The sequence below is a fragment of the Pseudophryne corroboree genome, chromosome 2 (genome assembly GCF_028390025.1).
Source record: "Pseudophryne corroboree isolate aPseCor3 chromosome 2, aPseCor3.hap2, whole genome shotgun sequence".
NCBI lineage: Eukaryota > Metazoa > Chordata > Amphibia > Anura > Myobatrachidae > Pseudophryne > Pseudophryne corroboree.
In genome coordinates, this window is record NC_086445.1 from 1,024,494,558 (window position 1) to 1,024,515,897 (window position 21,340).

Below are 21,340 nucleotides of genomic sequence, written 5' to 3' on the forward strand. Positions count from 1 at the left end.
TTGGCAGGACCAAACTTCAGTGTTCTGGTTCTGATCTTCCTCAAAATTAAAAAAACAAAAAAAAAAAACAAAAAAAAAAAACACACACACACACACACACCTAAAATCATGTAACTTGGACCTGATTTTATTCCTACAGTATTATTAACATCAAAAACATTAATTTCCAGTCATTTCTAGTGTGAATTGGCCCCTGAAATCATGAGGAAGGGGGGAGGGGGGGGATGGGGAGTTGCATACAATCCTAAACACAAGAGATATGGTTTTCAGATCAGAACCTGGCAGATGACCTGAACCAGGACTTTGTACGGCTCAAAACCCCCCAAAATCGAGTGTATTCGGTTTTCAGCAAAACAGAGCCCCTCATCTCTACTTTGAAGTCACTTTTCAATGCCATCTCCCACGTAGCTTTCATACTAGTGCTCTACATAGACAGACACCTCATAACCTAATCCTGACTCAAGTTAGATACACACTATATACAATGATTGGGCCAATTTGCCAATAATCGGTTGCTCGGCCTGTTTATTGCATAAAGCTTCTATCATCTGATGTCGGACCACATGACATTACACAATAACCTTACAAATAACTGAACTAACTTAACTTATCTAGAAATAAATGACACAGAGAAATAACGACACAGACCACTGAAATGCCATTAAAATCGGTCAACCGTCATTTATTATGATATATTTAAACTAAGTATGGTGGCAATAAGAAAGAACGGCCAGACCAACAGTGACCTTACGACTTATTGCTGCTACGCTTGTCCACGACATGACTTCTTTATCTCATTGGCTTATGCCAATAAGTGCCGAGTTTCCAACTCTCTCCCCAATACACCATAATAGAGCCGGCCAGACAGCCGAGCCCCAATGACCCCCGGTAAGGAGGGCCAGAGTATACAATGTATTGGGCAAAGAGCGCACCCACAAACAGCAGCGCAATAGCCACTGTAACTGCCATTCTTTCCCGCCACAGAGAGTGGTTGACAAACCCCAACCGGCAAAGAAAAAGAAAAACGGGTGGGGAAAAACGTGACTCAGGGAGGGAGGGTGGGAAAATCCTGAGAGAAAGAGACAGAAAGCATATCCTGTCTCACACAAAATGTCTGCTAGCTCTTCCCTACACTCCCACTATTCTAATTAAGACCAACCCCCCCAAGCCTATTAACTGTTAAGTAACCGAAACATTGTGTAAAGCCCATGCAATCCTAACAGCCGAGAATTTTACGCTCGCTTGCGCTATTCGCACGCGCTCTTCATAAAGCTTCTATCATCTGATGTCGGACCGCATGACATCATTACACAATAACTGTGAACTAACTTAACTTATCTAGAAATAAATGACACAGAAATAACGACACAAACCACTGAAATGCCATTAAAAAAAATCGGTCAACCGTCATTTATTATGATATATTTAAACTAAGTATGGTGTCAATAAGAAAGAACGGCCAGACCAACAGTGACCTTACGACTTATTGCTGCTACGCATGTCCACGACATGACTTCTTTATCTCATTGGCTTACGCCAATAAGTGCCGAGTTTCCAACTCTCTCCCCAATACACCATAATAGAGCCGGCCAGACAGCCGAGCCCCAATGACCCCCGGTAAGGAGGGCCAGAGTATACGATGTATTGGGCAAAGAGCGCACCCACAAACAGCAGCGCAATAGCCACTGTAACTGCCGTTCTTTCCCGCCACACACCGGCCTGTAAGGAGCCGGTGCCGCCACCATACCATGACTAACAATGAACTAACTAAAACTGACCTATAAAAAAAACTCAGAAACTACCTTCCAACCTAAACAAATGCCCTCAGACAAAAAAGAGACGCCGTCAGGTCTACTGAAATGGGCGTCCTAAAAACGAGTAAAGGGTGGGGAGGAGAACGACCTGTCCCGAAGTGAAAACCTGCAAAACCTGCCGCAGAGGGCGCAGGCCAATAGCACCCTCTGTGATCTCAGGAGAAAAGCAGGGCAAAATCCAACGGGACCCCACCGTACAAACGGTGACGAGTGGCCAAAAAAGGCTACAGGTCGAATCCAGTCGAGGAGAGACGAAAATACGGATCAACGAGTCAGAGCCAAGGCACTCCCACAGCCCGCCAAAAATGTAGCGGCTGGCGAGGGCACCCCAACACCGACCCGCCGGCACGCCATCCCGTCATCCCACGAGTGAACTGAAAAGATACCAAGGAGAACAAGAAAAATTTGAGGCAAACCAGAAGGCGGCCTGCCGTAAACTGGACAATGGAATCACCTGACATAGCGCTTGTAGGCATTGGATTTCCATCGACTTTAATCTCAGTCTCAGAAAAACCCAATGAGGCAGCTGTTGTCGCAGCACCAATACGAAAGGAATGTGTACCATACAGTGATGGCGACAATCCCAACACAAGGATGCATTGCTTAAATACCCACCGGAATTGATACGTCAAAGGTGACCCATCGAGGTGGACAAGCCACGCTCCGCCACCACGTGGCCGGGAGTCACCATACACGCGTGCCAAGGTTACGGGGTAGATGCTAGTGTTAGGGCAGGCAGGCAAGGTAATCCAATGCCCACGCCCCAACTGATCCGTCTTAGAACGGCTTAATTTGCACAGTAACGCATCCACCAGCAACACATGGGACTCAAGCAAAGGAGGGGCCGCGGACCTGGAGGGGGCCACCAACTCGCCGATCCGAAAGGCTCCGTAAAAAGCCATAGCAAAGGCAAGCTGGAAAAGCAACACCTCATATTGAGAATCGCAAACGGATGGTAAGACCTCCATCAGGCGACCCAGCAGCGCAACCGATATAGGACGCCTATTGTCCACAGACACAGGAGTGCCACGAGTCCAGCCCTGCAAACAGCGTCTCACCAAAAAGCTTTTAGTTAAATCATGGCTACCCTGTAAGTGCAGAAAAAAGGAGATACCTGCCAGCATCTGGCTGACAACAGCGCGCGACCTCCCAGCTTCGTACATATATACGCCAGACAAAAGCCAACAGTAGTCGAAAGGAAGGCTTACCTTTGTTTCGCCTGTGCGCAATGAATGCCTCCCATCGATGGAACGCCGCCCGATATTTCACCAGCGTGGCTGGAGCCACCGACTGGCTGTCCAACGCAGTTATCCCAGCCATATAACCTGCCAGCAATGAGAAGGGCATACGTCACCTGTAAGCGCTGCAGCAGGGGCCAACGTGCGAAACCGAGCCCACTGTTGTCTAGAGAGAGCATCGGCAATGCTGTTGTCAACCCCTGGGACGTGCCGCGCAACGAAGTGAACATTCAGACGCAAACAGAGCAAGACCAGGCGGCCAACAAGCGAAGAACTGGAAGCGAGGAAGATCGCTGCCCATTGATCGCCTGAACCACGCCCAGATTGTCACACCAGAAGACCACGTGCTGGTCTTTGATCCGCTCCCCCCACAGCTCCAATGCAACGACAATGGGAAACAGTTCAGCAACAAAAGGTTGCGGGTTAAGCCCTGCCGGAACCAGGAGACCGGCCAAGGGGCAGCGGACCATGCACCATCGAGGTACGCACCGTATCCCCAGGAACCCGACGCGTCTGTGAACAACTGGATACCTGGGCTGTGGACCGCATCAGACAGCCAAATGGCTACGCCATTAAACTCGTGCAGAAAGGCATCCCAAACTCGCAGGTCCCTGCAAATCTCGGATGACAATCTAAGGAAGTGATGCGGCTTACGAGCGCCAGCCGTCGCCCGCTCCAATTTGCGACAAAAGATTCTACCCATGGGAATGACCCTGCATGCAAAATTGAAAAGACCGAGAAGGGATTGGCACTGGCACAAGGTAACCTTGCCAGCTGCCAATGCCCTCTCAATACACACACGCAACTTGGCAACTTTGTCTAAGGGCAATCGGCAGCATCCCGCCTCAGTATCCAGTTCGATGCCTAGATACGAGAGGCGAGTGCAAGGACCATCACATTTATCCGGAGCGATTGGTACCCCGAACTCGGAAAAAAGTGCTTTCAAGGAGAAGAGCCCCCCCCACATGTATGCATTATATAGTTAATTATTCTCATATGAATAATGGGGAAAGAAAGAAAGAAAGAAAGAAAGAAAGAAAGAAAGAAAGAAAGAAAGAAAGAAAGAAAGAAAGAAAGAAAGAAAGAAAGAAAGAAAGAAAGAAAGAAAGAAAGAAAGAAAGAAAGAAAGAAAGAAAGAAGAAAGAAAGAAAGAAAGAAAGAAAGAAAGAAAGAAAGAAAGAAAGAAAGAAAGAAAGAAAGAAAGAAAGAAAGAAAGAAAGAAAGAAAGAAAGAAAGAAAGAAAGAAAGAAAGAAAGAAAGAAAGAAAGAAAGAAAGAAAGAAAGAAAGAAAGAAAGAAAGAAAGAAAGAAAGAAAGAAAGAAAGAAAGAAAGAAAGAAAGAAAGAAAGAAAGAAAGAAAGAAAGAAAGAAGAAAGAAAGAAAGAAAGAAAGAAAGAAAGAAAGAAAGAAAGAAAGAGAAAGAAAGAAAGAAAGAAAGAAAGAAAGAAAGAAAGAAAGAAAGAAAGAAAGAAAGAAAGAAAGAAAGAAAGAAAGAAAGAAAGAAAGAAAGAAAGAAAGAAAGAAAGAAAGAAAGAAAGAAAGAAAGAAAGAAAGAAAGAAAGAAAGAAAGAAAGAAAGAAAGAAAGAAAGAAAGAAAGAAAGAAAGAAAGAAAAGAAAGAAAGAAAGAAGAAAGAAAGAAAGAAAGAAAGAAAGGAAAGAAAGGAAAGAAAAGAAAGAAAAGAAAGAAAGAAAGAAAAGAAAGAAAGAAATCCATTCCCTGGGCACAGTTACCGGGCACAGTTATCAGCATCTTCCCCGCTCCCTCCCTCCTTGGGCACAGTTATCAGCATCTTCCCCGCTCCCTCCCTCCTTGGGCACAGTTATCAGCATCTTCCCCGCTCCCTCCCTCCTTGGGCACAGTTATCAGCATCTTCCCCGCTCCCTCCCTCCTTGGGCACAGTTATCAGCATCTTCCCCGCTCCCTCCCTCCTTGGGCACAGTTATCAGCATCTTCCCCGCTCCCTCCCTCCTTGGGCACAGTTATCAGCATCTTCCCCGCTCCCTCCCTCCTTGGGCACAGTTATTCAGCATCTTCCCCGCTCCCTCCTTGGGCATAGTTATAAGCGTCTTCCTCCCTCCCTCGGCACACTTAGCAGCTCCCCCTTCAACCCCGTGCATACTGGGCACTGGCAGACTTACAGCCGCAGACAGTGCACCACTCCCCCACTGCAGACAGTGCAGCTTCATTTAAATCTCCGGGGTCTGAGACAGAGTGCTGCCGTTGGCTCCACCCCCAACTCCAAGTCTCCGCCCGATGCCCGATGTGACATCTACCAGGTGATAAAGCTAAATATTTATCGTATATAAAACACTTTAAGAGGTCTAAGAACACTGTACGCTATCTACGTAAGAAGTACCGTAAGGGTACGCAAGTTGTGTAGCGATCGCTCAACCGTAGTCGAGACGCTCAAGCGTCACGTTCGCTTACGGCCCAGTGATCACAGGCAGGCACGCTATCGGCTGCCGACTAACGTAATGATTCGCTATAGCGTAGCGTACGCTCGGGACCACGAGGAGATCACCAGCGGTGCAGACGCTTACAACGTTAAACCTTTATATCTATACCTTTAACGATGAGATACACAGTATACCTTAGTGTGGAGACAGAGTGTAAGTGCAACCTGGTGTAACCTGATTAACTACAAAGCTGCTTGAGCGTCACCGACGCTCAGAGAATACTTAACACTATAAAGAATACACAGATACCTGGGCTTAGGGTCCAAAACCTATTATATGTATTATAACCATTATACTTGCAAAAGGAATCACAGTACAAATGATACACTACAATATAACATAAACCAACTAACCAGATAAACTACACAGGAAATACAATACAATACAATTAAAGGAAAATACGAGAGAGAGAGAGAGATAGAGAGAGAGAGATGGCTCACAGTAAGACAATATGATTACGGAGAAAACTTACGCACAAGGGGAAACGATCGCATGCGCCTCGATATCCAGCTCCCGATTATCAGCAATGAGAACCGTTGAAGAGAGTGAACTGGATACGGTCGGCCTGCCTATTTATGCCCCACACACAATACAATTCAATGGTCCCTACAATCTCATTGTTCATTGGACACAGGAATTCGGCTTCGCATTATAACAAAAGGTCATAGGTTGATTCATACAGGTGGGCTGTGACTATTTCCAACTGCTCAGGTGGGAGGGAAACTGGGTTTCCCGCCGCATGGGTAATAAAGTGCAAATAAAGTAAATGTTCACAAACTTCTTATGTCCATAACTATTCGCACGAGCGATTGATCTGCTTCAAACCAACACCGGAATATTTCTAATTAAATATTCTTCCGATGGATACTAAACACCACTGTATTACTCCTGTCTGACCCTTCGTATCAAACAAAGAGGGATTCCTCTGTTCATAAACATTCTATATTAACCAAACTTTCAGAATCTATCAAAGGGACCATGATCTACAAAATACATTATTAGTGAAAATATGTAATGATTGAGTCGCACGCTACGATCGCATAAACTCTACCGTAAATACGCATACCATGCGCCTGCGGGTGCCCGCGACTGTGAGTATGCGCACGTACGGGAGAGCGTACGCATGCGCAGCACGGACCTGTGTGAGGTGCAAATATGGTAGTGTGCATAGAGATATTTTTCTGACTTTGACAGTCCACCCTTTGGCAGTCAATAATAACTGCCACTTCCTGAAAACATTTCAAAAGGAGAAAAATATATGTCAGGGGTTAATTCATTTCCATGGTTGGGTAAGGGAGGAGAGAGGAGTAGGTGGGAAGAGGGTATGACCTAGTGAGATAGCAGAAGCATGTGTGTATGAGTCCATGTATCATCGTGCCGTACGTGTTGTAAATCAAGCTTCGAGGTATTGCGAAGTATACATTTGAATTCCTTCTTATCCCGTGGTACGGGTCTGTGGATGGGCTGTCAAACTTTACCGAGCTCTTTTCGGATTTTGAACAAAATGGGGAGCACATTTTAGTTGATACATGAATGGGGGAATATGCGATTGCTGATATCTGTGCCTGTATTCCCTATACTATGTGTGTCATTACCTGAGGGTTGAAGAAATGAAGAAAAGACATAATTACGGTAAATGCGGTGGTATTCTATGTCAGGTTAATGTACATCTGTCGGTTGAAGTTTTGTTCGGTATCAGTTGAAAGTCGTCTTCTTTGCGCTGTGTTGCCCATTAGGTGTGAGCAAAAAGCTTTGTCAATGCCATTAGATTTACAAAAAAAATGTTGGGCTAGCGTAAGTTTAAGAATTCTAGGGAAACTGGGGATCCATGGCAAAGTTCATCAAATGTCCGTATCTCAAGTGGTCAAAACTTCTTCTTTGGTCTATCCGTTGTCTGTATAGCGTCTCGTCAACTTCCTCGTCCAAGGGGGTCTTTTTATCTTGGAGAAAAGCAGAAAAACAGGTGAAAGAAACGGACCGTATAATCGCATTTTCATTACATCATTATTTCTATCATTGGGTCATAAATCAAATCCTGGTTAATTACAGTTTCCTCACTCCTCAAACTCATTACCCTGGTACGATGTTTGCACTTCATTAAAGCCTGACCGCATCTAAATATCAATCCAATCGATATGACAACACCTAAGATACATAGGAGAAACTTCCCAACATCCATTATGACTCCTTGAGCCCAGTCTCCCAAACCGGAGAACCAATTTCGCGGGTTCAACCATGACACCCAACCAGTCAGCTCATTACCTACAGCAGCAAGAGTGAGATTGTGTTTTCGGCGAAATTCCCACTTCAATTGGAGAATATCGTCCATCTTTTGGTCTATGACCTCGACCGGATCCTCGGTGCTATTCGTGATATACGTGCAACACTTCACGCCGTACTGTGTTGCCAATGTAACACAATATCCGCCTGTCACTGCTGTGAGGTAATTAAGAACCATTCTATGCTGCACCAGTTCCGTTTTATAAGCTTGAAGTTCCCTTCCAGTATATCTAAACGTGTCATCATACATTTCAGTGATATTATCTAACAAATTTGCGAGCGCCGATATGTATTTATAATTTAGCACTCCTCTAGCGGTGCGGGTGAAATCTAACGCAATTAAAAATTGAATCCCGGTGGATTCACTTATCAGATCAGAGGCCGGATGCTCTGTCTTCTCTATCAGGTGCCTTTTAACAACGTGCTCGTAGTGGGTGTGAGTATAAGGAGCTTGGGCACCACGGTGTATGTCTTTCATTTTATCATGTGTTACAGTCATTACTTCAGGCAATACTTTTCCAATATAACACAATCCTTCAGAGTTTGGGGCAAGCCACTTGTACGCCTTTCTCCCGCATATGAAATATGCATCATCGGGGAGAACATATGGGACGGAGTAGGACATAACCATATTACACACCTTCCAGGTGAACTCTCCTAACCCTAATTCTTCCATCTGCTTAATACACGTATCAGGTTGTATGATATGTGCACAGTATCCTGGTGATACTTCTCCAACTCTCGTAATCCTATTTCCTAAGGTGTACCTATACCGGAAAGATTTTCCTCTACTGGCTATGTGGCGTACAAGCTCTGTATCTGTAGGCATTCTATCTGCTCTATGCGAAAAGGTCATGGTGTGGTTACTCCATGACACTTCCCAATTTCCCGGCTTTCTGGGATTGGAGATGTTGAAACATAATAGGGACCTATCCACATGGTATTGGTGGAGCTTCAAACTAGGAGGGCTGGAGATATTAAACCTCCTGTCCACCGGTCTCCCACCATTTAACTCAAGTACCTCCCCTATCGTTAAAGGAAATGGTACTAGCCCTGATTTGCTATGACCTTGAGGTACTTGAGAGCATACCCAACAATCTGTTTTGTTTAACACATTACCCACTAAGGAGTGATAGTCACTCAATGGATGCCGGTCCATATGGATATTAAAACTGGATTGGCATTTCTTAATGCACCCATCTTCGATGACATTGTTACAGAGCCTACAGATACAGTTTTCCTCAGCTAACAATCCGTCACAATTTCTTCTATGGTCAATGCTATCGGATCGTTTTCTGATACTCGCCTTTGCTTGTTGGTTAGGTTGATCTTGGAAAACTACGCCTCCATCTTTATCATCAGAACCCATTCCAGAACCTCTATCGACCTCCATGGTACTCTCGCCGGAACAGACTGCTCTGGTCAACATCATGGTCAACAGGAAAATCCGGATCAGAGTCTCTTGGGGCAAGTCCATCTTATAGGAGGAAACGGAGAAGAATGAGAAGGAGGAAAAAGAAATTTGAGGGAGAGGGGATGGGAAGTGGAGGAAAATAATAAAAGGGAGTGGGGAGTCGACAACAGCTCTCGGTCTTCAAGGCTCAGGTGCCGCCTCAGTCCTCCTGGAACAGACACTCTAGTGATACAACCTCTACCGTCTGTTCCTTATCACGGGACTTCTCTGGATCAGCAACCTTCTTGCAGTGGGATGAATGGACCCAAGTCTCTCTCTCAGCAACCTTTAATGCTGTAGTGCTAGTCAATAAGACCTGGTATGGTCCTTCCCATCTGTCAATAAGGCAACCTGAGCGTAGAAAATTCCGTATCATTACATAATCCTCAGGTTCAATGTCATGACAATTACTATCAGGTAGATCAGGAATCACCAACTTCAGATTATCATTTTGATTCCTTAACCGTTTACTCATGTTAATCAAGTACTTTACAGTTACTTCATTGTTACATTTCAAATCATCCTGAGGGTTAATCATAACATGCGGTTGCCGACCAAACAAGATTTCAAAGGGAGACAGATTAAGAGGGGACCTGGGAGTGGTTCTGATACTATACAATACAATGGGTAAAGCTTCTGGCCATGTCAATCCTGTCTCTGCCATCACTTTACTCAATTTATTTTTAATAGTGCTGTTCACTCTTTCGACCTTCGCACTCGCCTGTGGACGGTACGGAGTGTGCAGCTTGCTATCAATTCCCATCAACTTACACATTCCTTGAAAGACATCACCTGTAAAATGGGTACCCCTATCACTTTCGATTATTCTAGGGATACCATATCTACATACAAATTCCTGCACAATTTTCTTAGCAGTAAACATAGCGGTATTTGTAGCCGCAGGAAATGCTTCGACCCAATTTGAGAAAACATCTATACAAACAAGTACATATTTCAAATTCCGACAAGGGGGTAATTGTATAAAATCAATTTGTATTACCTGGAAAGGGCCGCCGGCAGGTGGGATATGGGATGGTTCTGTAGGTATTGCCTTTCCAATATTCTTTCTCAAACAGGTAAGGCATGACATTGCTCTTTTACTCGCATGAGAGGAGAATCCTGGGGCGCACCAATATGCTCTCACCAATTTGCACATCCCTTCCTTGCCTAGATGAGTCAGCCCGTGAGCTGCTTCAGCCAGACATGGAAGATATGCTCTGGGGGCCACTGGTTTACCATGTCCATCTGTCCAGAGTCCTGAGGACTCCTGGCCACATCCCTTTGCCTTCCAGACTGCCTTTTCCTGTGTGGAACACAAATTTTGCATTTCACACAACTTCTGTGTGTTAATGGTATTAAATACCATCAATTGTGTGGTGTCTGTCTGTATGGGGGTAGCAGCTGCTAACTTAGCAGCTTCGTCTGCTCGGCTGTTACCAAGTGATACCGGGTCTTGGCTATATGTGTGTGCTTTACATTTGATAACAGCCACTCTGTCGGGTTCCTGTATCGCTGTTAGAAGCCTTTTTATGTGAGCTGCATGCGCTACCGGTGTACCAGCGGCCGTCATGAAATTTCTGAGACGCCATAGGGCTCCGAAATCATGGACTACCCCGAATGCGTATCTAGAATCGGTGTAGATATTGGCTGACTTACCCTTAGCCAATTCACATGCTCTGGTTAGGGCGACCAGTTCAGCAACCTGGGCTGAGTGAGGTGGGCCTAGCGGTTCCGCTTCTATGGTGTCTTGGTCATCTACGACTGCGTATCCAGTACACAAGTCTCCCGAGTCTGACTGTCTATGACAATTACCGTCCGTGTAGAACGTGAGTTCTGCATCTTCCAGTGGGTTGTCACTGATGTCAGGCCTTGCGGTAAAATTTTGGGTCAAATATTCCATACAATCATGTGTATCTTCCTTTGTATTAAATCCTCCTTCCCCATCACTCTCACCTTCCACCCTTTGTGCCTGACCAGGCACACCTGGGAGATACGTTGCAGGATTTAATGCACTGCATCTCCTTATGGTGATGTTTACGGGGGCCATTAGTGCCAATTCCCATCTTGTAAACCTCGCTGATGAGACGTGTCTGGTTTGGGCAGAATTCAATAAGGCTGATACTGCATGTGGCGTATGGATTGTGAGGTTGTGGCCTAGCACGACATCTTCGCTTTTTGTCACTAGCAATGCTATCGCAGCAACGCTTCGCAAGCATGTGGGGAGGGATCGCGCTACCGTGTCTAGCTGAGCGCTGTAGTATGCAACTGGCCTGCTGGCATCACCGTGTTTTTGGGTTAGTACACCTGCCGCGCAACCAGCACTTTCTGTTCCGTATAGTTCAAAGGGTTTCCCATAGTCTGGCATACCTAGTGCTGGTGCCTGCGTTAGGCACTGTTTGAGTCTCTCAAATGCTGTTTCGGACTTGTCTGTATGCGAAATCCTATCAGGTTTGTTTGAGGAGACCATTTCCTGCAAAGGTAACGCCAAAATGGAAAACCCTGGGATCCAATTACGGCAATACCCACACATTCCTAAAAACGTTCTGATCTGTTGCTGGGTTTGTGGCAGAGTCATGTCTCTAATTGCTTGGATTCTATCAGCGGTCAGGTGTCTCAGTCCTTGTGTTAGACAGTGTCCCAAATATTTTACCTTAGTTTGGCATAATTGTAACTTGTCTTTGGACACCTTGTGTCCTGTGTCTGAAAGATGAAACAGGAGCTGTTTCGTATCCTTCAGAGATGCTTCCAGTGAATCTGAACACAGTAATAAATCGTCCACATACTGTATCAATACTGATCCACTGTCTGGTTGGAAAGACTGTAAACAATCATGCAAAGCCTGAGAAAATATACTTGGACTATCTATGAAACCTTGGGGTAATCGAGTCCATGTGTATTGGACTCCTCTGTATGTAAATGCAAACAAATATTGGCTGTCAGGGTGCAGAGGTACCGAAAAGAAAGCGGAGCAGAGGTCAATAACAGTGAAAAATTTGGCAGTGGGAGGGATTTGCATTAGGATGACAGCTGGATTTGGCACTACGGGGAACTGGCTCTCAACTATTTTGTTAATCCCCCTTAGATCCTGCACTAGTCTGTAACCCCTCCCCCCACTCTTTTTAACAGGGAAGATGGGACTATTGGCAGTGCTGGACGTTCTTACCAGAATGCCCTGTTGTAGCAAGCGCTCTATTACTGGGTAAACTCCTAACTCCACCTCTGGCTTCAGAGGGTACTGTGGGATTTTTGGAGCTATCCTACCATCTTTTACTTGTACAACTACTGGAGCTACGTTTGCCATTAATCCAGTGTCTTGTCCGTCTTTTGTCCAAAGTGACTCTGGTATCTGAGATGTCATCTCTTCTATTTGGGATGGATTCCTATTTGTCATAATGGTATGTGACATTAATTTTGATGGGGAGTCTAACATGTCTCGCACTTCCTGAGCGTGTTTCTCAGGTATGTCCAAGAATACACCTTCAGGAGTACAATAAATGACGCACCCCATTTTACACAGTAAGTCTCTCCCCAGGAGATTGGTTGGTGCCGATGCAGCCAGCAAAAAGGAATGCTTGGTATGCAAAGGCCCTATTGTAATCTCGGCTGGTTTGCTAACAGGGTAGTGCTGGACTACTCCTGTTACTCCCATGGCTGGAATTGTCCTACCAGTGGTTATCATGCCCACTGTCGAATTTATCACTGACTTGGCCGCCCCTGTGTCTACAAGAAAGTTTAAAGTTTTACCAGCTACATTAATTGCGATCTCGGGTTCACTTCCAAGGTTGGCAATTAATTTTACTGGCTGCAGATTACAGGTATGGCCACACCCCTATTGGGTATGGTGACCTCCCTGAATCCCGCTGGCAGCAACTACTTGTGAGGGAGATAGTTGGGAACTACCAGAGGCATGCCAGTCTCTGTTTGGGGGATATCTTTTTGTTTCCCCTGTATGTGGCTCATAACTCCGTTTCTGCGGACCTTGCTCCCAATGTCGTGTGTCGTGTCGTTGTCTAGGGGGTTGGTATGAGTTTCGTGGATTCTTTACTCTACAACCTCGTGCCATGTGTCCCTGTTTGTGACAAGAATAACAAGTAACCATACTTGACTTACCCACAGGATTTGGTGATACAAACAAAGGCTGCCTTGTGGTCAGAGCCTGTATACTTACGGACATTAATTTATCACCTTGTTGTTCCCTGTGTCTGGTGATGTTTCTATCGTGATCAATAGCAGCCTCTCTCAAAGTAGCCACAGACAGACCTCGCCAACATGGTTGTGTGGTCTGTACCCTAGTCTTCAATGACTCTTTTAAACCATCCATCAGTACCGATACTGCTACTTCCCGATGGTTTGTGTCCGTTTTAATGTCCTCTATGCCTGTGTATTTTGCCATTTCTAATAATGCTCTGTGAAAATACTCTGCAGCTGTCTCTGACTCCTTCTGTTTAATGGAGAATATCTTATTCCATTTAGCTACTGCTGGGAAATACTCTTTTAACTGCAAGTTTATTCTTTTCACATTATCTTGGTTGTACACATCTGTAAGAGGTACATCATGATCTAGTCCGCAATCAGCTAAAAATTGAGTTGCGTCGACATTTGAGGGTAAACATGCTCTCAGCAATATCTGCCAGTCTTTATTGTTGGGCTCTACAGTGTTACCTAAGTCTCTGATGTATTTTTGACTGGCAACTAAGTCTTTTCTAGGGTCAGGAAATTCAGACACTATGGTCCTTAATTCCATTCGGGAAAATGGAATGTACATGGCAATGTTCCTAATGGGAGTGGCTCCTGATGCGTCTGTTTTCCCATTTGGCACTGCTATTACTCTAACAGGTGTAATTCTAACAACCTCATTCGGTGTAGATTCTACAGGCTGTGGTGAAATAGTTTCAGCATAATGCATGGTGCCGTACTTACCAGTTGATACGACCTCACCTATCCCTCCGCTAGGGGCCTTTACTAATCTGGTGGGTGGAGCTGTGCCTACTGTGGTCTCTGCTATGGTGGCTGCTAGAGAGAGCGCTGAAATCGTTGCCGATTCGTCCTCTTGATCACACTCCTGAGGAAAGTTCAAAACAGGGTACAACTTGCACGGGTTAATACTTGCATGGGTTAATGGGTTAACATTATCATTAACATTTACACAGTTACTAAGTGATTTTGTGTTACACCTTAGTGCGTCTTTCTCCGCAATCAACTTCTCTCCTGATATATATGGTGGCGGTGGGGCCGTGGCAATCAGTTTTCTGTTAGAGCCAGATCCCGCCGCCTGAGCCAAACCTCTCTGTATCTCACCTTCCTGTTGCCACAACTGTAAATAATCATAATGCTGGATTCGTCTCTTTGTTGATTTTATGAGACATATCCTCCTCCTTAAATTTTGTAACACTTCTGAGCTGAAGCTCCCTACTCTTAGGAATTTCTCCCCGTCATGTACAGTCATTCTCTCCCATTCATCACATAAAGTTTCTGTGTGACTTCCATATTTCTCACACATTATATACCTGGCCGACCCAATTGGTCGGACCACTGAATCAACCCGAACCGAGGTTGATCGCCCCCTACCTGAACAAGTGGCCCCCATAGTTCGAAAGTGTTGCTTTATTTAGCCAACCCTTTACGCAAAACCAAATGTCAACAATAGGCTGACGGTGGCGGTTTACCGAGTACCCCACTCACTCGCCCACGCCGACCAATACGACCTGATCACACCGATATGGTGCTGGCGTACTCGACCTAGGGCCCCTGCGACCTGAACCTCTATTTACTGGAACCTGCGAGGGTTATCCGAAGAACACTTACTCTTTCCAGTAACTATTGGTTGCTGGATAGTTCCTGAGTGAGCAGCAAACTTCCCTTAAAATAAAAAAAATTACACAAATCACGTTAGAGTGTACAAATAGCGTTTGTGACCCCTTTACTCTAATGGTATTAGGTCAGATTACTAACTACTGCACACACTTACGTGCGGTCCAGTCGTTCAGTACACAAACAACTAAGCTTATGTACGGAAAGACCAATGGAATCGAAACTTACGACTGCGAATTCCTTCACTTACACGCATGTACCTCACGAGTACTCGACTTTTCTTGTGGTTCAACCTTTAAAAATTGTAAAAACACTCACTCATCACATGTACACTTTTGTTTCTATTTCTGCGCAGAAATTTTTCTTCAGATCAGGTGTGTTACCAATTAGGAGCAGGATCTGTTAATTTAAATTTCGGACACCCAAAAATAGACTTGCGTTATTTCTCGCCTCGCGTTATTTATCGCTTTGCGTTAAACATCAACTTATCGTGACTTGAGCTACGTGGGCGTAACCGGACGCTCCGTTGCGTAATATACGCTGCGTGCGTCGGCCTTTGGATTGCGTACGCAAGTCTTTGTTAGAGACACGTATACGCAAAGCAAAGATCCACCGTAACACAATTTATACTTTTATCAATGTAGATGATCCTTGATCATCTACCACACAAACACACTGACTTCGCCTTATCTCCCAGGCGAAACTGTGTGTTTGTCTATCTTTTAACTATATTACCTTTACTCTTAAACTATGAAATAACGGCAAATCTTTTTTTTAGCACTTCTATCAACTATAAAACTGGCAGACAGGAGAGTGATATACGAAAATGAAAAAGAAAAAGAAATGCAGATATATATATGTGTGCGTGCGTGTGTACGCAAGACAGAAAAATAAACAGTTTTAAAAGGCACTAGCGTTTTGTTCTTACCTCCGGTTCCCGGATTCCTTCAGCACTCTTTACCTAAGCGAAGCAGACGCTTATCCTGTCAGCACTACGAGGGATACAACCTCCCGCCCTTTGCTGAGGGATAATGTCTGCTGATCTACCTAGTGCAGATATGTGAAGGACGGGCGAGCCGCCAATTGATAAAGCTAAATATTTATCGTATATAAAACACTTTAAGAGGTCTAAGAACACTGTACGCTATCTACGTAAGAAGTACCGTAAGGGTACGCAAGTTGTGTAGCGATCGCTCAACCGTAGTCGAGACGCTCAAGCGTCACGTTCGCTTACGGCCCAGTGATCACAGGCAGGCACGCTATTGGCTGCCGACTAACGTAATGATTCGCTATAGCGTAGCGTACGCTCGGGACCACGAGGAGATCACCAGCGGTGCAGACGCTTACAACGTTAAACCTTTATATCTATACCTTTAACGATGAGATACACAGTATACCTTAGTGTGGAGACAGAGTGTAAGTGCAACCTGGTGTAACCTGATTAACTACAAAGCTGCTTGAGCGTCACCGACGCTCAGAGAATACTTAACACTATAAAGAATACACAGATACCTGGGCTTAGGGTCCAAAACCTATTATATGTATTATAACTATTATACTTGCAAAAGGAATCACAGTACAAATGATACACTACAATATAACATAAACCAACTAACCAGATAAACTACACAGGAAATACAATACAATTAAAGGAAAATACGAGAGAGAGAGAGAGAGAGAGAGAGAGAGAGAGAGAGAGAGAGAGAGAGAGAGAGAGAGAGAGAGAGAGAGAGAGAGAGAGAGAGAGAGAGAGAGAGAGAGAGAGAGAGAGAGAGAGAGAGAGAGAGAGAGAGAGAGAGATCACAGTAAGACAATATGATTACGGAGAAAACTTACGCACAAGGGGAAACGATCGCATGCGCCTCGATATCCAGCTCCCGATTATCAGCAATGAGAACCGTTGAAGAGAGTGAACTGGATACGGTCGGCCTGCCTATTTATGCCCCACACACAATACAATTCAATGGTCCCTACAATCTCATTGTTCATTGGACACAGGAATTCGGCTTCGCATTATAACAAAAGGTCATAGGTTGATTCATACAGGTGGGCTGTGACTATTTCCAACTGCTCAGGTGGGAGGGAAACTGGGTTTCCCGCCGCATGGGTAATAAAGTGCAAATAAAGTAAATGTTCACAAACTTCTTATGTCCATAACTATTCGCACGAGCGATTGATCTGCTTCAAACCAACACCGGAATATTTCTAATTAAATATTCTTCCGATGGATACTAAACACCACTGTATTACTCCTGTCTGACCCTTCGTATCAAACAAAGAGGGATTCCTCTGTTCATAAACATTCTATATTAACCAAACTTTCAGAATCTATCAAAGGGACCATGATCTACAAAATACATTATTAGTGAAAATATGTAATGATTGAGTCGCACGCTACGATCGCATAAACTCTACCGTAAATACGCATACCATGCGCCTGCGGGTGCCCGCGACTGTGAGTATGCGCACGTACGGGAGAGCGTACGCATGCGCAGCACGGACCTGTGTGAGGTGCAAATATGGTAGTGTACATAGAGATATTTTTCTGACTTTGACACAGGTCAGACTTTCTGTCCAGCTACAGTAGAGTACACCCCCCGCCAGAGGCGTAACTAGGGTTTTTGGAGCCCAGGGCAAGATGGAAAATGGCGCCCCCCCCCCCCCCCCCTTAAAAAAAAAACAAAACTAAAAAGGCGCGTGCGGCGAAAAAATGGGCGTGGTCACACACCAGAAGGGGTGTGGCTACGCTCCAGAAGGGGTGTGGCCACTGAAAATGGGCCACAGTGCCAGTTACAGTGCCCCACTCAGTGCCAGTTACAGTGCCCCACTCAGTGCCAGTTACAGTGCCCCACAGTGCCGGACCCCTGTCACTCACCTGTGAGGGGAGAAGAGCGCAGGGCCTCTCCTTTCCCTCGCCGCTCCAGGTCTCCGGACGCCGGCGGCTGTCTGGCGCCGGTTCGCTAGCCAATCAGAGCTCGCGGACCGGCAGCCAATCAGGAGCCGGTCCGCAAGCCCTGATTGGCTAGCGCCGGAGACCGGACACGGCAGCGCTGCTGGCAGCCAGCGCTGCTAGTGCTCCCAGCGGCGGTGAGGGTAGGGAGAGACGCTGCGCTCTCCTCCCCTCACATTTAGGGTTAACGGGGCGAGTGGGGCATGATGCCCTAGACGACGGCGGCGCCCCCCTCTCCTGGGCCTGCCAGGGCGCCCAGGGCACGTGCCCCACCCTAGATACGCCTCTGCACCCCGCACATCGTGACCTGTTCTCTCTCCACAGTGGTTGCCGCGGCTGGAAGATATTGCAGCGCAATGACAAGCAGCCTGTCAGGCCGCTTGTCATTGCTCAGTGGCGGGAGGCAGCAGGCCGGGAAGGATAGTCTTGCGGGCCATATTTTGCCCACTCCTGCCTTAGACCATGGGCCAGAGTCAGTGACGTGCAGGTAGGGGAAGCAGAGCCTCCCAACATACTCCAGTATACCATATCTCCCAACTGTCGCGAATCCAGACGGACAGTCCCAGTATTCGGACGCTGTCCCTCCCGCAGGCAGCAGTGTCCCGCAGGGAGTCCGCAGTTCAGGAGGTCATGCCCACTTCTCCCCGAGGTTACACCTGATCTCCCCCCCCCCCCCCCCAAACTTAGAAGTTGGGAGGTATGGTATACTCTAGTTTTGACTATAAAAATGGCGTTGTTTGGGAGACCCGCCGGTCACCATACAGACGCTGGCGGGGGGGCAAGCACAACGAAGCCCCTTACGGGCTCAGTGGCTCACCATGGGTTCTATTCCCACTGTATAGGTGTCGTGGACACCCACGAGTGGGAATAGTCTCTGTTGGTCGGCATGCCAACCGGCAGGCTATTCAGTGTTTGGGATCCTGGCGTTGGGATCCGCAGGTCACAAAACCACATCCCTAAAAAGGTTTATATTAAATACAAAAGCTATAAACAACTCTGACATTGCCAGTGCTTCCCCAGCCATTGACTCCACCTCACTGGCCAGTCTACTGCAAACGCACAGGGCTCCGGTAAAATGGCACGGCGGACAGTTTCTTAGCAATTTTCCTGGTGCACATGTACCAAACGCTGGGAAAATGCGCCATTTTCCCAGTGATTTGTGCTGCACTGCCAACATGGGCTTGAAGCACACAGTAAGTATCTATAATGGGTGTAGAATCAGTCAACCTTTTTACTGTCGACCTTTTGATTTCCTATTTAATTTGTGTAGCTCTATTATACCACACCCGCACTGCACACATTTCCCTAGGCGCAGCAGCCATTTTCCTGGTGATTTGCCCCCTATGTGCACCAGTTATAGATATGCCAGTGCCTTAGACAGTCCCTAACACACCTTAAACAAAATAGCATTATTTCCTGCATTCCTGCGTGATTTGTTGTTAGGGACTTTCATTCAGTGCAGTTTCAATAGGGAACAAGGGGATGACAGCAGCGAGGCTCACTGACTCACACGACATGGAAGCACAAACGTCTATTCAATAATATCAACCAGTCAGTAACTACCTTCTCTGTCTACTGCACAGAAAGCCAGTGTCTTATTGGCTGCCCCAGGCATACTGAGACTTTATACATCAATTTCCCACAGATATATTATACACACACACACACACACACACACACACACACACACACACACAAGCGGTTCTTGGTGCAGGCAAGCAGTGCCTGCGAAGGCAGAAGCGAGACAGTTTCCTTGGCTTCGCAAGCCGCCCTGCGACTGCCAGCCTGAGTAAGTGGAGGCTTACTCAGCTGGCAGTCTGCAGGGAACATCGCGTCCATTGGTCACTATGGGGTCGATTCAATTCACGGACAGTTGAATAGCGCCGGAATTTTGCTCCCGGCGCTATTGAATACAGCAATGAGTGACCCTCAGTTGTCGGGAATTCTTCTCTCATCCCCAGGGGATGAGAGAAGAAACCCGACAAAAGAGCTGCCGCGAGGCTGATTCTGTCGGGAATCAGCCTCGCACCGGGGAGTTAAGTCGGAGAATGCCTGTTCTCCCAACAATCCAACCTGTCTAGTCGGCGAGAACGGGCCATCGCCGACTTAACTGGAGCGGAATTGAATAGCGCCGGGAGCTAATTCCTGGCGCTATTCAACTGTCGCTGAATAGAATTGACCCCTATGTTGTGATGTTCAAAATGTTGATGACAGGCTGTGACGCGTCGCATTGCTGGGATCGCAAATGCACCAAGACAGTGTGTAACACCTCCTACTGCATTTACATTACTATAGATCGCATTCGCAAAGCTGCCTGAGATCCATGCGGAATTAGGCCCACAGAACGGGATGTGGTTCTATTGCCGGCAGCCGGGATCCCAGTGGTCAGGAATCCCGGCTAACAGGGGCTTATTCCCACTAGTGGGTGTCCAAGACACCCACAGAGTGGGAATAGAACCTCTGGCGAGCACAGAGAGCCACCGTGCGCGCAGCATGGCAAGTGCAGCGAGCCCACAAGGGGCTTCATTGCGCTCGCCCCCCTGCCAACATTCTAGCGCCCGGGATCCCAGCGTCAGTATGCTGACCGCCGAGATCCCATTCCCAACCCCACAGAACACAGTAAAATAAAACTTCCTATAGATTGTTACAGGACAGACAATACAGGAAGCGTAAGGAATAAAAGACACCGTTCCCTACACAATAATCATGTTATAAAATGAACAAATTTCCAGATATAAAAAGTATTATAAAAACACAGCCAACGCCAACAATGCCCCTTCAGGGTGCAGAATGCAACTCCGGGTATAACACTCGGTTGTCGGGTCTTATAGTAAAGGTTTTTTCTTCTCTATGCACTCCGGACACTTTTCCGGACCAGCGACGATGAATGTGCAGTAAGGCCCCGGCTGGAGCGTCAGTTCTGGAAGTGGAAGCCCAGAAAAGGATTCAGCGCAAACGCAGCGCCCTGCAGCACAGAACAGAAGGTATTAGGGTCCAAAAGAGGGAGAGCTGACCCAACAAGCTATTCAATCACTAGCCATGTCCGGCTGCCCATGTTGTAATACCCCTTTTCCACTGGCGCGTTAACCCGGGAGCAGCTCAGTAGGAAAGGGTTAACCCAGGTCCAGTGAGCTGGGAATCCAACCCGGCTAGCTTGCAGGGTTGGTCCCGGGAAGGACCAGGATAACAGTGCAGTGTAGATGGGTAAGCTGGGTCGATGCAATCCAGTACCTGTTTACAGCATGGGGAGGCCGGCGCAAGGAGATGATGTCTTCTCCAAGCGCTCATGTGTCCAGTGACGTCAGCCGCCACTCTGAAAGGGGTCTCAGCCGTATCA

General features: G+C 46.5%; 1 protein-coding gene across 2 annotated transcripts in view; it reads right to left on the reverse strand.

Moving 5' to 3' along the window:
• GPA33 (glycoprotein A33) overlaps positions 1-21,340 on the reverse strand; it is a 99,423-nt gene that overhangs the window by 70,290 nt on the left and 7,793 nt on the right. The window contains exon 1 of one of the 2 annotated variants that reach the window (XM_063956735.1): positions 3,023-3,136. The exons of the other annotated variant lie outside the window; for it this stretch is intronic. Within the exon in view, the coding sequence (XP_063812805.1) occupies positions 3,023-3,134 (112 nt within the window). The 5' untranslated portion in view covers positions 3,135-3,136. Of the gene's footprint in view, positions 1-3,022; positions 3,137-21,340 lie in introns of those variants that run through there. 2 annotated transcript variants of the gene reach the window in all.